This window comes from Salvelinus namaycush, chromosome 27 (assembly GCF_016432855.1).
Source record: "Salvelinus namaycush isolate Seneca chromosome 27, SaNama_1.0, whole genome shotgun sequence".
Taxonomy (NCBI): Eukaryota; Metazoa; Chordata; class Actinopteri; order Salmoniformes; family Salmonidae; genus Salvelinus; species Salvelinus namaycush.
In genome coordinates, this window is record NC_052333.1 from 12,937,799 (window position 1) to 12,950,852 (window position 13,054).

General features: G+C 45.8%; 2 protein-coding genes across 2 annotated transcripts in view; one reads left to right on the forward strand and one right to left on the reverse strand.

Moving 5' to 3' along the window:
* Positions 1–3,367, forward strand: part of LOC120022758 (stathmin-2-like) — a 9,762-nt gene extending 6,395 nt beyond the window's left edge. The window contains exons 2-5 of the mRNA XM_038966751.1: positions 1,307–1,402; positions 1,715–1,887; positions 2,842–3,033; positions 3,308–3,367. Coding sequence (XP_038822679.1) covers positions 1,307–1,402; positions 1,715–1,887; positions 2,842–3,033; positions 3,308–3,367 — 521 coding nt within the window. The remainder of the gene's footprint in view (positions 1–1,306; positions 1,403–1,714; positions 1,888–2,841; positions 3,034–3,307) is intronic.
* A 3,371-nt stretch (positions 3,368–6,738) lies between these two features.
* On the reverse strand, positions 6,739–10,351 carry LOC120022746 (hairy/enhancer-of-split related with YRPW motif protein 1-like). Its single transcript, XM_038966736.1, has 5 exons — positions 10,164–10,351; positions 9,874–9,949; positions 9,668–9,751; positions 9,355–9,436; positions 6,739–8,980 (listed from the first exon to the last, which is right to left on the reverse strand). Exons 1-5 carry the CDS (start codon positions 10,247–10,249, stop codon positions 8,232–8,234), a joined length of 1,077 nt encoding a protein of 358 aa, XP_038822664.1. The 5' UTR covers positions 10,250–10,351; the 3' UTR covers positions 6,739–8,231.
* Between the last annotated feature and the right edge of the window lie 2,703 nt (positions 10,352–13,054).

The window sequence follows — 13,054 nt, forward strand, 5'->3', positions numbered from 1 at the left end:
AAGGAGGGGTTAACAAGAGAGTTAACACAGTCCTCCTCTTCTCATCCCCTCTTTCATCTCCTTTTCTTTTTCTTCTGGGAGGGGTTAACAAGCCCATTGGAGAGTCAGCGAGCTATTGCTACATGTGAGAGTTGATCTGATTACCCGTGGCGTCTGCTAGGCTGAGAGCTGTCTGGTTGTGCAGTACCACTGCTGTGGGCACTAGCTACACTTCACTCAAACAGACAGAAAGACAGGGAGAGGCTTTGGCTGGTTGAGCAACAGCAGAGCGGCAGTAGGCACTAGCTACACTTCTCTCCTCCATGGAGAAGCTGTCTAACTGTAAATCTCAGCCTTATTTTGCTCAGTTTTGACTCCCAGCCAGGGACATCAGTCAGTGATCGATGTAGCAATTTTCAGCCCTGCAGCCCACAGCGTGTGGTGGATGATAGATCATAGAGGCTTGGGTGCTGTTTGGCACGTTGAGGTGCCCGGCTGGACTCTGACTGTGCCTCCAATACACACTGTACTGAACACTACAGCACAGCAGCCAGGAGGACAAGAGCCAGAGTGTTTGTTGCAGTATGATACAGTAGTTTTCCCATCTTTGCTGGCTGCCTTATGGGGATGCTACAGTAGGTTCTAGTCCCAATTTGGGTGCCAAAGCTCAGGAACTTTCTAGCCTGGAATCCTAAAGTGAAATAATATTGAAATAGAACAATACAGTTTGGATTCCAGGCTAGATTTTGGCAACATCAGCCATAATCATTCAGCCTCTAGGTGCTATCCTTGCTGTTAAATGACTGTTGGGTGTTACCAGTGCTAGCTACAGACTGGGCAAGGAGAGTACCTTGACTGTTAGCTATGTAAATCAATTATATGCTGAAATGAAATGCATAGCTAATGATGAATGGAGAATGAATGCTGTGGGGAGGTGGTCAACCGTTCAGAACATATGAGGACACAGCAGACACCATCTCACGCAAGTATGTACACACACAAACATACACACACACACACACACACACACACACACACACACACACACAGCCATCCCACTTCCCTTCAGTCTGCACAAACAAAGCTCCACAAAATGGGGCTTAGAAACCTCAGGCTGATTCATCTCACTAGACCGGCTTTGATTATCATGTTTTTCTTTTCTATTTAAGGATTTGCTGAATATTTATTTTCCTAAACATCTAAAGATGGCGATGCCATGTGGGATGATCATTTATGAGGAGGAGAAAGTGGGTTAACGATGTGTGTGTGTGTGTGTGTGCACGCATGTGTGTGTGTGTGCATGTGTGTGTGTGTGTGTTCCCCACAGCATACAAAGAGAAGATGAAGGAGATTTCTGTCCTATCTCTCCTCTGCTCCTGCCTGTACCCTGAGACACGCAAGAACCTGATGGGAGAGTTCCAAGGTAAGCAGAAGAGTCATCTGACTTTTTTAGTGTTTCAAATCACTTTCAACTTACTGTAAAGGCAACGAAGAGGCATTTCTTTGTCTAAGTGAAAGTTTGACTGGGGTAATATTAATACTACAAAGGCAGCATTTTGAGTTTCCTTCTGTGGTTTTCCTCCATCTGCCCCCCCTCTACCAAACACACACACACACACACACACACACACACACACACACACACACACACACACACACACACACACACACACACACACACACACACACACACACACACACACACACACATGCACTTCTCACCTTGCAGTAGCAGGCATGGAGGTGAAGCCCATCAACAAGCGTGCATCTGGCCAGGCCTTCGAGGTGATCCTGAAGCCCCCCTCCCCGATGTCGGACGCAGCCCACTGCGTCACCTCGCCCCCTAAGAGGGAGGTCTCTCTGGAGGACATCCTGAAGAAGCTGGAGGCCGCTGAGGACCGGAGGAGAGTGAGTCACCATCTATCAGATTCCCTTAGCATAAGCCGACAACTTAATTCCAAAACTGAATCACACTGAATCACGCTAGTAAATTACACTTGGGACAAACTTTGTCCTAGCTTACTTGTCTTAGCCAATACCTTAGCTTGGCTTAGACTATACCTTAGCTTGTCTTAGCCTATACCTTAGCTTGTCTTAGACTATTCATTAGCTTGTCTTAGCTTATACCTTAGCTTGGCTTAGACTATACCTTAGCTTGTCTTAGCCTATACCTTAGCTTGTCTTAGACTATTCCTTATCCTGTCTTAACCTATACCTTAGCTTGTCTTAGACTATTCCTTAGCTTGTCTTAGCCTATACTTTAGCTTGGCTTAGACTATAACTTAGCTTGTCTTAGCCTATACCTTAGCTTGTCTTAGACTATTCCTTATCCTGTCTTAACCTATACCTTAGGTTGTCTTAGACTATTCCTTAGCTTGTCTTAGCCTATACCTTAGCTTGGCTTAGACTATAACTTAGCGTGTCTTAGCCTATACCTTAGCTTGGCTTAGACTATAACTTAGCTTGTCTTAGCCTATACCTTAGCTTGTCTTAGACTATACCTTAGCCTGTCTTAACCTATACCTTAGCTTGACTTAGCCTATACCTTAGCTTGGCTTAGACTATTCCTTAGCTTGTCTTAACCTATACCTTAGCTTGGCTTAGACTTTGACTCCTACACTTACTTTATTATTACTAAGCAATGAGTACATTCATCAGGCAAAGGAACGATACTAAAACTAACTCTTCCCCTCTCCTTCCAACCTTGTATCTTGGCCTCCACCTGCATTCTATTCTGTTCTATTCTACTTTATTCTATTCTATTTGGATTCCTTATTCTATTCTACTTCATATTATTCTACTCTTTTCTACACTACTGTACCCTACTCTACTTTACTCTACTCTATCACGTCCCCTCTTCAGTCCCAGGAGGCCCAGGTTCTCAGGGCCCTTGCAGAGAAGCGGGAGCACGAAAGGGACGTGCTGCTCAAGGCCATGGAGGAGAACAGCAACTTCAGCAAGATGGCTGAGGAGAAGCTGACCATGAAGATGGAGCAGATCAAGGAGAACCGCCAGGCCTACCTGGCCTCCATCATGGAGCGCCTGCAGGAGAAGGTGAGAGGAGAACTTGGTGGGAAAAATTGTAGGTGGAGATAGCAAGACCAGATGAATGGAAGGGGTGGGCAAGATAGAAGGGTACGATGTGATAGGTAGGGGCTGGTGGCATCATTCAAGGATGAAACACTGGCGATTGTAGTCAAACATGTCAGCTGAAAGGGGGACGACAGTAAGTTGACAGACTTGAATCAGAGAGTCTCAGGGCAGGGTCAGTATTAAAAGGTTTCTGGTACGTCCAATATGGCAGCATCTCTCTCTGTGTTGTCCTCAGGAGAGGCATGCCCAGGTGGTGCGCAGGAACAAAGAGCTCAGGGAAGAGCTGACAGCGTGAGCAGATGAGGGGCGCCACCGACCATCGTACCCCCCTACAGCCACCCTTCCCCCCGACAGCCCCCCCCCCCGAGGGACCCCCAGATCCCCCTACTACTACAGCCCCCACAGCATCAGACGACCCCCCCTCCCTTGAGGGAGGAGGATGACCAACCCACCCACCGCCAGCCCACACCAACAGCGTTAGCAAATGGGGGGGATCACAAACAAATATGAAAATGTCTCCCACTCCTCCCTATAAAAGAATGTGTTTGCTCAATTTCAAATGATGAAAAAGAAAGAAAAAGAGAAGCCAACCAAGTGAAAGTGGGTATTGTTTTTTGTAAATACTTCCTTTTTTGTTATATACAGTATGATAATACAGCTAAAGTATTGCAGTTTGCGATTGGATCATTTTCTCTATCTATGGATGTACATTGTTGTTTAGTTTTTCTCGGAACAAAAAACGTTTGCAGTTTCTCTTGTACTATCAGGCTTCTGTGTTGTTGTGAGTTTGCCAGCTAGCTGACGTGTGTTTGCGGTGGTTATTTTCTGACCATGTCTGTGTCTGTGTCGGTCAGTCAGTCAGTCAGTCAGTCAGTGTGGGGATGATTAGAATGCAAGCTGCACATTGACTCCTGGAAGAGAGACTAGCTAGACTTCAGGAGACTTATTATAGCATTTATGAGCCGATTCTCTCCTGTCTGTCTGTCTGATCCCCCACTCTCTTACATACAGTAGTACATTCACACACATGCAAGCTCGCGCGCGCGCACGCACACACACACATACTCTCAAACACACTTACACATACACACACACACATTTTGAGAAATTTGGCAAACATGACATGTCGATCAAGAGGAGCTTGCTAAATTCTGTCAGTTGGGCATTGCAGAGGTCACATGACATCCCTGGCTCATACCATGATGTCACAGAGGGGTGTTATGATCCTTCCTGGTTCCCAAGGCCCCCTGCGTCCCCTGTCAATCACTCTGTCAGCATGTATGTACCATCTTAGACATGTAGATAATGTAATCGTGCCTAGAATGCTACAAACTCATATAGCGGCTAACATAGAGGCAATGGTAGATCCATAAGTTACATCCATGTCCTACAAGCTTATGGGCCCTCTCATTTCTTTCACGTCGTACCAGAGAGGAACCAATGCCAAATGCTACTAGGAAGGTTTCACACTATATATGGAGAATCGTAGAATAACTCTCTCACTATGGAGAATGAATCATTGTACCTTCTTCTTAGTATTTAAACAGCTTTTAACTGGGTAAAGCAGACTATGGCACACGAAGGGCATAAACAGCTAAAGTAGGCAACATGTAAGCCAATCAACACATAGACTTCAAATAACAGCTAGATGATGTTAGATGTGTTAACATGACAATGGAAGACAGTGGCCATCTGCAAAGGGTGCATGCAAGTGTATACAGGTCAGGTGTGTGTGTGTGTGTGTGTGTGTGTGTGTGTGTGTGTGTGTGTGTGTGTGTGTGTGTGTGTGTGTGTGTGTGTGTGTGTGTGTGTGTGTGTGTGTGTGTGTGTGTGTGTGTGTGTGTGTGTGTGTGTGTATGTGTGTGTGTGTTTCAGGAGGGGTGGGTGGATTGTGTGTGCATGTGTGCTGGGGAGCACAAGGAGCACAGCCAGGAAGTTGGAGCTGTATATCTGACCATCGGTCACATACTGATGACATCACAGCGTCCTGTCTGTGGTGATGAATCTGCCTGCCTCTCTCTCTTCCTGTTTGTGTGTTTCCCCCCCTCCACATATATCTTTGTGAGCAACCTGTGGTTAATAAAGGTTTGGGGTTCTGTGAATGATATTGGCTTTGTGTGCTTATTCTATTACTGATGTATTGTCTTTTTAGCTTGGAAGAAGACAAAAATAATTAAATTTGTTTTTGAGCATGTCCAATTACAAATGCAGATTAATCTGTCACATTAATCTTTGTTGGTATGTATTATTGTATTATTTCTATAATATAACTATGTTTATTACTCAGTCTCTGAATTTTTTTAAATATGGACATGGCCAAGGAAAGCAAGTGATCATCCACAGTTGTAGAATCGCATATGACCAGTAGGTGGTGACAAAAGATTGCAATTGGCAGTGTTGTAACACATTGACCCTTTACTATGAAGTAAATCCAGAATTGCCTGTAGGGTTTACATGAGACAATACTAGACTCTGTAGTGTAGACTCTTCCCTCATAGTTACTGATGAGAATCACCTTACAATTCTGGCAAACAAACGACAGGAAGAACGATAATGAGGATGGATGGAGACAGAAGGAGGGAAAGGGTGTGGGAGAGATACAGGAGAGGAGCATATTTTGGCAGAGCATTGATGAAATGAGGAGGAGGATGGATGGACACCGAGTGAAAGAGAGAGGGATAGGAGGGTGGGTGAGATAGAGGAGGATGATTTGGCAGAGTTGATGAAAGGCGGAGGAGGAGGAGGAGGCTCTGTTTTATCACTCCTCTGACGGGCGTCCCAGCAGCAGCAACAACAGTAACTTGGGGGAGCGTGGGAGCCAAGCACACCGGGAGGAGAGTGGGCTGCAACCATGGCTCTGAGACAAAGCAGCACTGTGCTCTCTCTTCTCTCTCCCTCCTACCTCTCCCCTCTATCCCACACTGCTCTCTTTCCCTCTCTATTCCCTCTCTTTCTCTCTCCCCTCTCTCCCACACCCCTATGTCTATCACACTCTCTCTTTCCCTCTCTCTCTTTTCCCACTTTCCCACACTGCCCTTACTCTCCCTCTCCTCTCACTCTCTTCCCTCTCTGCCTCCCACACTACCCTCTGTTTCCCCTCTCTCTCCTCCTGCCTCCTCTCTCCTTTCCTCCCTCCCTCCCTCCTCCCTCTCTTCCCACGCGGTAGGGCCAGCCAAGCTGCCATTGTCCAGGACATCCCCTCGTTGTTAATCGCTTCCTGTACACACAGAGAAGCAATCAAGAGACCCAGAGGCTGTGGCTGATACCGGGCGTCGACTGTCTCACAGCACAGCGGAGAGCAGCATAGGGACAGATAGGGACATGGACAGACAGGGACTGGACCAGGGACTATTACCTGTTACCCATGGAGAGCAGTGTGGAGTCAAAGTCGATATTACTACTGTTAATCACAACGATATCTTCCTTTATCTAAACAGACTTCAGAAATGTTGGATAATGTTGGTGGAAGATTGATCTAATAATTAAAATAAATAAGGAAGAGAATCTCAACAGTTCCAGGCAGTCATATTAACCAAAGACGGATATAAATAGCGAGGGTTGAGTTTTGAATATCAGAAATACTTATTAAAATGTGTCTTTCTCCACACGGTCTCAATCACACGATAGTTTGGGACACAGAAGGAGCAAACAATGGATTTCATTTTCTCATAGCTTTTTATTGCAGATAAGGTCACACAGATAGATAAGTGAAGGACGGAATAGAGTACCTCACATGCCGTCCCAGCACTCTCTCTCTACATACATCCCATCTCTAGTGTACATACATACACACAGTATATCATTATTAGAAAGCTGAGAAATCAGATTTATCAGCGCTTTTTTATACAAAACACTTATGTACAAAATCACTTTTGAGGTTTGGTAAAAATACACATCTTACAAGAGGGGATGCTATTACTGTCACAGACTCGCCATAGAATCCACACAGATGTGGTCGGAAACCATCTAGAATTGGACCGTATAGGGAATATGTAGTCTAGATATCTCTGAGCAATGACTATATAGAGGTACAGGGATACTGCAGTGTGTTTCAGCGATTGTTCCTATTGGCGTCTATGTTGAAAATGATATCATATGATAATTTGTCTATTAATTCATAAAAAAATATATGTTTTAATTGAGAAGAGTGTCACGCCTCTCCACCACTTTTTATGGATCATATAATATAATCGAATGTAAAGGAGTGTAAAGAATTTATGTTGCAAGTCTCAGACCAACTAATATTGTAATTCTTTGAAAAAGCATTGCATTTTTTTTATTACACCGATTCCAATTGGTTCCATACGTCTCAATAGCTGCCTGCTCAGCTCGCTATGACAGTATGTTGTTTAATGTTAAACAATTGTACAGCTACCACTTTTTGACTGCAATCTGCTAACAATCAGAAATATAGGGTCTTGTGACCTCTGTAGACATCACATCAAAGGACATTAACTCTTTGTTGTCCTCACCCTTGACTCATGACTGTAAATACATGACTTCAGAGAGATTTTGCTGCGATAGAAACTCACACAGAGAATGCAAATCAAACTAATGGCAAACAAGAGGGTTCCGGATCAATTCTAACAGTCAAACAAACACCTGCTTTTAGTTCTTCCAGTCCATAAAATGCCATAAAAAGGGCACCACCAAGACCTCCCTCTCCACGCATCTCTCTCTCCCTCTCTTTCTCTCTCCCTCTCTCTGTGAGATACAAGTACAGTCCAGGGCTCAATGGGAAAACAAAGGGGACAGTTTCGCTGAGAACTTGATGGGCGACTGATTGACAGCCTGACCATCTGTGAAATCTTCCCCTTACAGGCTGAACACACTATGGGAGGAGAAGCAAAGCCCACTAACAGACAACACATAGATAACTCAATATTGTTAATTAAACAATCACTTTGTTTGCTCTCTTATAATTGTTTCCTTCTTTCGACAACATCATAGAAAAACGCAATTTCTAAGAAAAAAAAAATAGTATTCCTATAGCTATCGCCTTTATAGAATGTTGATATGGTATGATAGAAAAACAACATCTTCTTGGCCATGGAAAGGTCCAGCTCAGCTGGTGAGTTCAGTTCAGTTCATAGTGATGGTGCACTCTCTAGCCATCTACTTGGTCAGTTTAGTCAGTGTGGAGGGGGGTTAAAGATAGTTCAGAAAGCCCCTATCTCCATGCCCCAGGGCCGGTAGGGCTGCTTCCCCAGGCTGGCTTGGCTGGAGGGGGTGTGGACGGGGGGGCTGAGGGTGCCGGGGGACAGCAGGGGGAAGGCACTGAAGGGGAAGGGGAACGCCGATAGGGTGGAGAGTGAGGACAGGGAGAGGGGAGGGGAGAGCTTGGAGGCTGCAGAGGCGGCTGTGGAGGTCACGGTGAGGTTCAGCCCTGGGGGGAGGGGGGCAGCACTGGGGGGGACACGGAGAGGACCCCCCTGGGCGTGACTGTGCTCAGAGAGGGGGGTGGCACCGCTAAGCCTGCTGGGAGCATGGCCATGGGGCGAGGAGCGAGGCTCTCTCTCTATCGGCGAGGAGGAGGAAGAAGAGGATGAAGAAGGAGTAGAAGAGGAGGATGACGGAGAGCTGTTGGAGGCGCTGCGTGGTAACGGTAACGTCGCCCCCTGCTGGTGTTGATGCTGCTGCTGCTGGAGGAGGAGGTGGTGGGCCAGGTGTGCGGAGGGGGGAGACCCAAAAGCCGAGCCCCATGCCAGGTGGCCCAGTCCAGACACAGAGACGGAGTGGGCCTCTCTCTGGGAGGCGTAGCTGTTCAGGTGGGAGACCAGGCGGATCCGCAGGGGGTCAGTGCTGTCCAGGCCTTCCATAATGCTCAGGTAGCGGGCCGTCTCAGCCAGACATTCCCTGAAACCCAGACCCCGGTAGTCCGAGGCCAGGGCATGGGCATCAAAGTAACCTGGAAGGGAGAGGGGAGAAGCAGGGTTAATGAAGTGTTTTCAGTCAATACCACCAAACAAGTAGAGCAGGAATAAAGGAAGGCTACTGAAGTCTACTAATAACAATGAGTGTGACAATCCAGGAAGATAGTTAAAGTTAGCAAAGAAACTAAAGCAGGTGTCTTGTGCTATGCCTGCCTGACTTACTAAAATATTTAATGAGATGCACATAGCTTGAGTTTACAGAACAACTCAGTGAAGAGAAAGATATTATACAAATCAATAACTTTACAGTCAATCAATATTATGGCAGTTCAAAAACATTGTTTCCTTTCATGATACAGTAATTATTTTATTATGGTAATTTATTGTAGTACAAACGACTCCATCATACCTTTTCCTCCAGCAGCATGAAGCATCTTCAGATGATCCACCGTCATCTGCAGAATCTCTGCTTTCTCCAGTTTAGCTGAACCCTGAAGGATTTCGGGACAGAAGGCACATTAATTAAACTAATAAAAAGGTATTGAATATCGTTTAAATCATTAAAGATATATACTGGAAATTATTATTCGTTATTTTCTTAAAACATGTGGAAAGTTTATAAACTTGAACTGTTCTCTACCAGTTCAAAGCACGTTGACGTATCCTGACAAACTTTTTGATAGGGCGGTTGTTTTACGCATGACACAGGGATCGGACCATACCTGCTTCTCGAACGCGCTAGGGACCAGTCTGCGCAGCTCGGTGAGGCTGTTGTTGATTCTGTCACGGCGACGTTTTTCAATGATCTGTAGGAGAGATGAGCGATTGGAACATTCAGTTACTGAAAAAAATTGAGAATTTAGTTGGTGTAAAAACGTGCGTATTACACACTTTTACGGGCGACCATTCTAACAAGAAATGTACTCACTCCTCGACGGCGCTTCCTCGCATTCACTTGAGTTTTTGTTGCTGGAGACATCGGCCCAAGGGGAGAACTCATGTTCCTGAAAGAACAACACATTCAATTATTGTATTCATGTGCGTTACTAACGCACATCAGGCCTCGGAAATGACCAAATTGCTGAATATATTTTCACATTTTTGCACGTCTTTTCTTATAAACAATATCAAAGCAATACAGGAGTAAGACCCTTGGAACGTAGGTTCGGAACATATAATAATAATGCAATGAAACGAAAATATTGGACACAATCTTACCCATTTTCATCTGCACTCTCCTTCTCAACCTCAATGTTCTCGTCCAGCTCGCTGTCCGAGGAGCTAAAATCGTGATTCCTTTTCATTTTTATCCGCTGTTGTGTTTCCTTCGTTCAGAGTACAATACAGTATGGTCCAAGTCTTTCAATTCTCCGACTCTCTGTGCGTCTATCAGCTATGCGTCGAGCTCATCCGTTTGAAGGACCAAGCTTTCCCACGGTATCATTTCTACATCACTGCCAGCCAGAAGGGGCTTGGCATTGCACCCTAACTAGCCAATTATAAGTCAGCTATGGTTTGAGTGACAGCACAGTTGCAAGGGAACTCTACGGCCTAAACACGCCCCACTTCTTTGAATGATTTTGACAGGGGTCCAATAGACTTTCGGTCCGTGACTGTCAACCCCCCTCCCCTCCCGAGTACTGTGGCTGTCTGTCCCGGTTGTGAGGAGTGGCTGGCCTGCTGTCACCACGCGCTTGCCGTGGGAAAGTTTCTTAGCCCAACGCAGATAACCAATCAGGGGCGACGGCAGTCTCCGGCGTTTGAAATGAATGGGGCAATTGGTCGGGGCGACGGGCGGTCTAGAGGCGAGCGTGTGAACCTGTAATCCAATACTAACTCATCTAAAGGACAGCCAGTGTTCAAGAGGAAACTATGAAGTCTAATCTTACCCACCGCGGACATGATGCACGGTAAAGATGCTTTAGGGACTGGAGAGGATGAGGACTTTGCCACACAAAAGGCATAATGCAATTAAAGGAGGCCAGCTTCTCCAGTGTGTCATCACCACACCACACCCCCTCTGGGTCCCAAATCATTTGACAGACATTGTTCTGTGTGTTTGTATGTCCCCTCTCCTCATGTGACAAGCAGATTTAGCTCTTGCTGATCCTTTTGACCTGTTTTCATGAGTCATACACGCGCACACACGCGCACACACACACACACCAGTCCCATGCCACGGGTAAGGGTCCCCTGTGAGGGCCTTATTGTATAGAAGGATGCTCAGTTTATTGACCTGGTGTCGAATTCAGATAAACATTCATAGTTTATAGGACATTCATTGACAAACCAAAGTATTTTAACAGGCAGGTCTGGAATATCTCACTTGTAGACATCTTCAAGAATATATTTGGCAAAGAGTAGGCCTGTACTACTTGAAGCTACTTGTTGATTCAATCAAGGAATATTCATAAATTTAGATCAGAATATTACTATCTGACCCTACGTATCTGAAAACGTAGGGTTTTATTTACAGGTTTGAGGTATCTTAATTACTCAGGAACAATGTAATGATGGTCATATGTTTTCTGCTGGTCTTGGCTGTCTCTCAGAATGACAGCCTGCCATGTTCCCCCACCTCCTGCCACTGTGACCTGATCATACGCTGATTGGCTACCCTATAAAGATTCTGATAAGAGGAAGAAACGTGAGAGGACCATACAGTACATCAGCAGTGTTTGACCCCTGACCCTTGTCCATATAATCTTACTCATTATGATCTGAAAGGCAAAACTGATCCTAGATCAGAAATCCTACTCTGAGATAGTCTATGAATCCCTGATCCTTATCTCTAATAACCCCAGGCAGCAGCATGCATAATAGTCATCAGGCCAGGAGAGGAGAGGAGCTGCCTTGTTAAGAAACATGAATGAGAGGAAGCTCTTAGGGCTGTTTTCATGTTGTTGTTATTGCTGCCTTCAACCAGCTAGCCTCGAGTTCAGACATGACACAGACAGACGCATTCCCACACACTCCCACCTTTCTGCTGCCTGCTGATTGTTGGCGTGGCAGGGGGGCACAAACATATACGTGCACGCACGCACGCACGCACACGCACGCACGCACACACACACACACACACACACACACACACACACACACACACACACACACACACACACTTCCACATTCTGCTGCTGATTGTTAGTGTGGCAGGGGGGCACAAACATATACGTGCACGCACGCATGCACACGCACGCACGCACGCACACACACACACACACACACACACACACACACACACACACACACACACACACTTCCACATTCTGCTGCTGATTGTTAGTGTGGCAACAGGCAGGCAGGCTTGGCGGGCTGTGAGTCGGAGGGTGGGTGGGATGGGTGGTTTCGTTCTCTCCCTGTTGTATTTCAAATTCACTGAGGGTTCCCACGCTGCTGTTATTTTCTGCCTGTTGTCTTTGTTCTCCAGGCTCATCACATGTTGTGATTAGTGCCTTTCAGAGGGCTGCCTTTGAAGGTGACCGAGGCACGCACACACACAGACACACACACACACAGACACACACAGACAGACACACACAGACACACACACACACACACACACACACACACACACACACACACACACACACACACACACACACACACACACACACACACACACACACACACACACACACACACACACACACACACACACACATCCAGCCGAGGTAGTGGCTGTGACACAACATCATTTCCCTCAATCCCCCTGCGCTTGCCAATCAGACTGAATCTCAAACAGTCCTTTCTCATGTTGGCTTGGGGGTTTGTGTCCTCTGACTTCTAGACTACACACACAGTCGCTGTGTGGTTGTCTTGGGGTTGTAGGTCATCCGACTGTCTGACACACAGCCAAGGTGTAGTTTACTCCAGGAGTTTATTACTCACATGTCATAATGTTATTATTCCAAACCCTCTATTTCCCTGCCAAGCACAGGAGGTATTAATTGATACATGAAGCGTCTGGAGGATCAGTTCAAAGCAAAAGAAAATCATTCTTCAAAGATCCTCCTTTTTCTCAACTCTCTTTGACTGATTTCTTTGAGTTTGCTGAAAACTGAGATGCAACAAACAGACAACAATCAAGAAATCATCTGACTTCATTT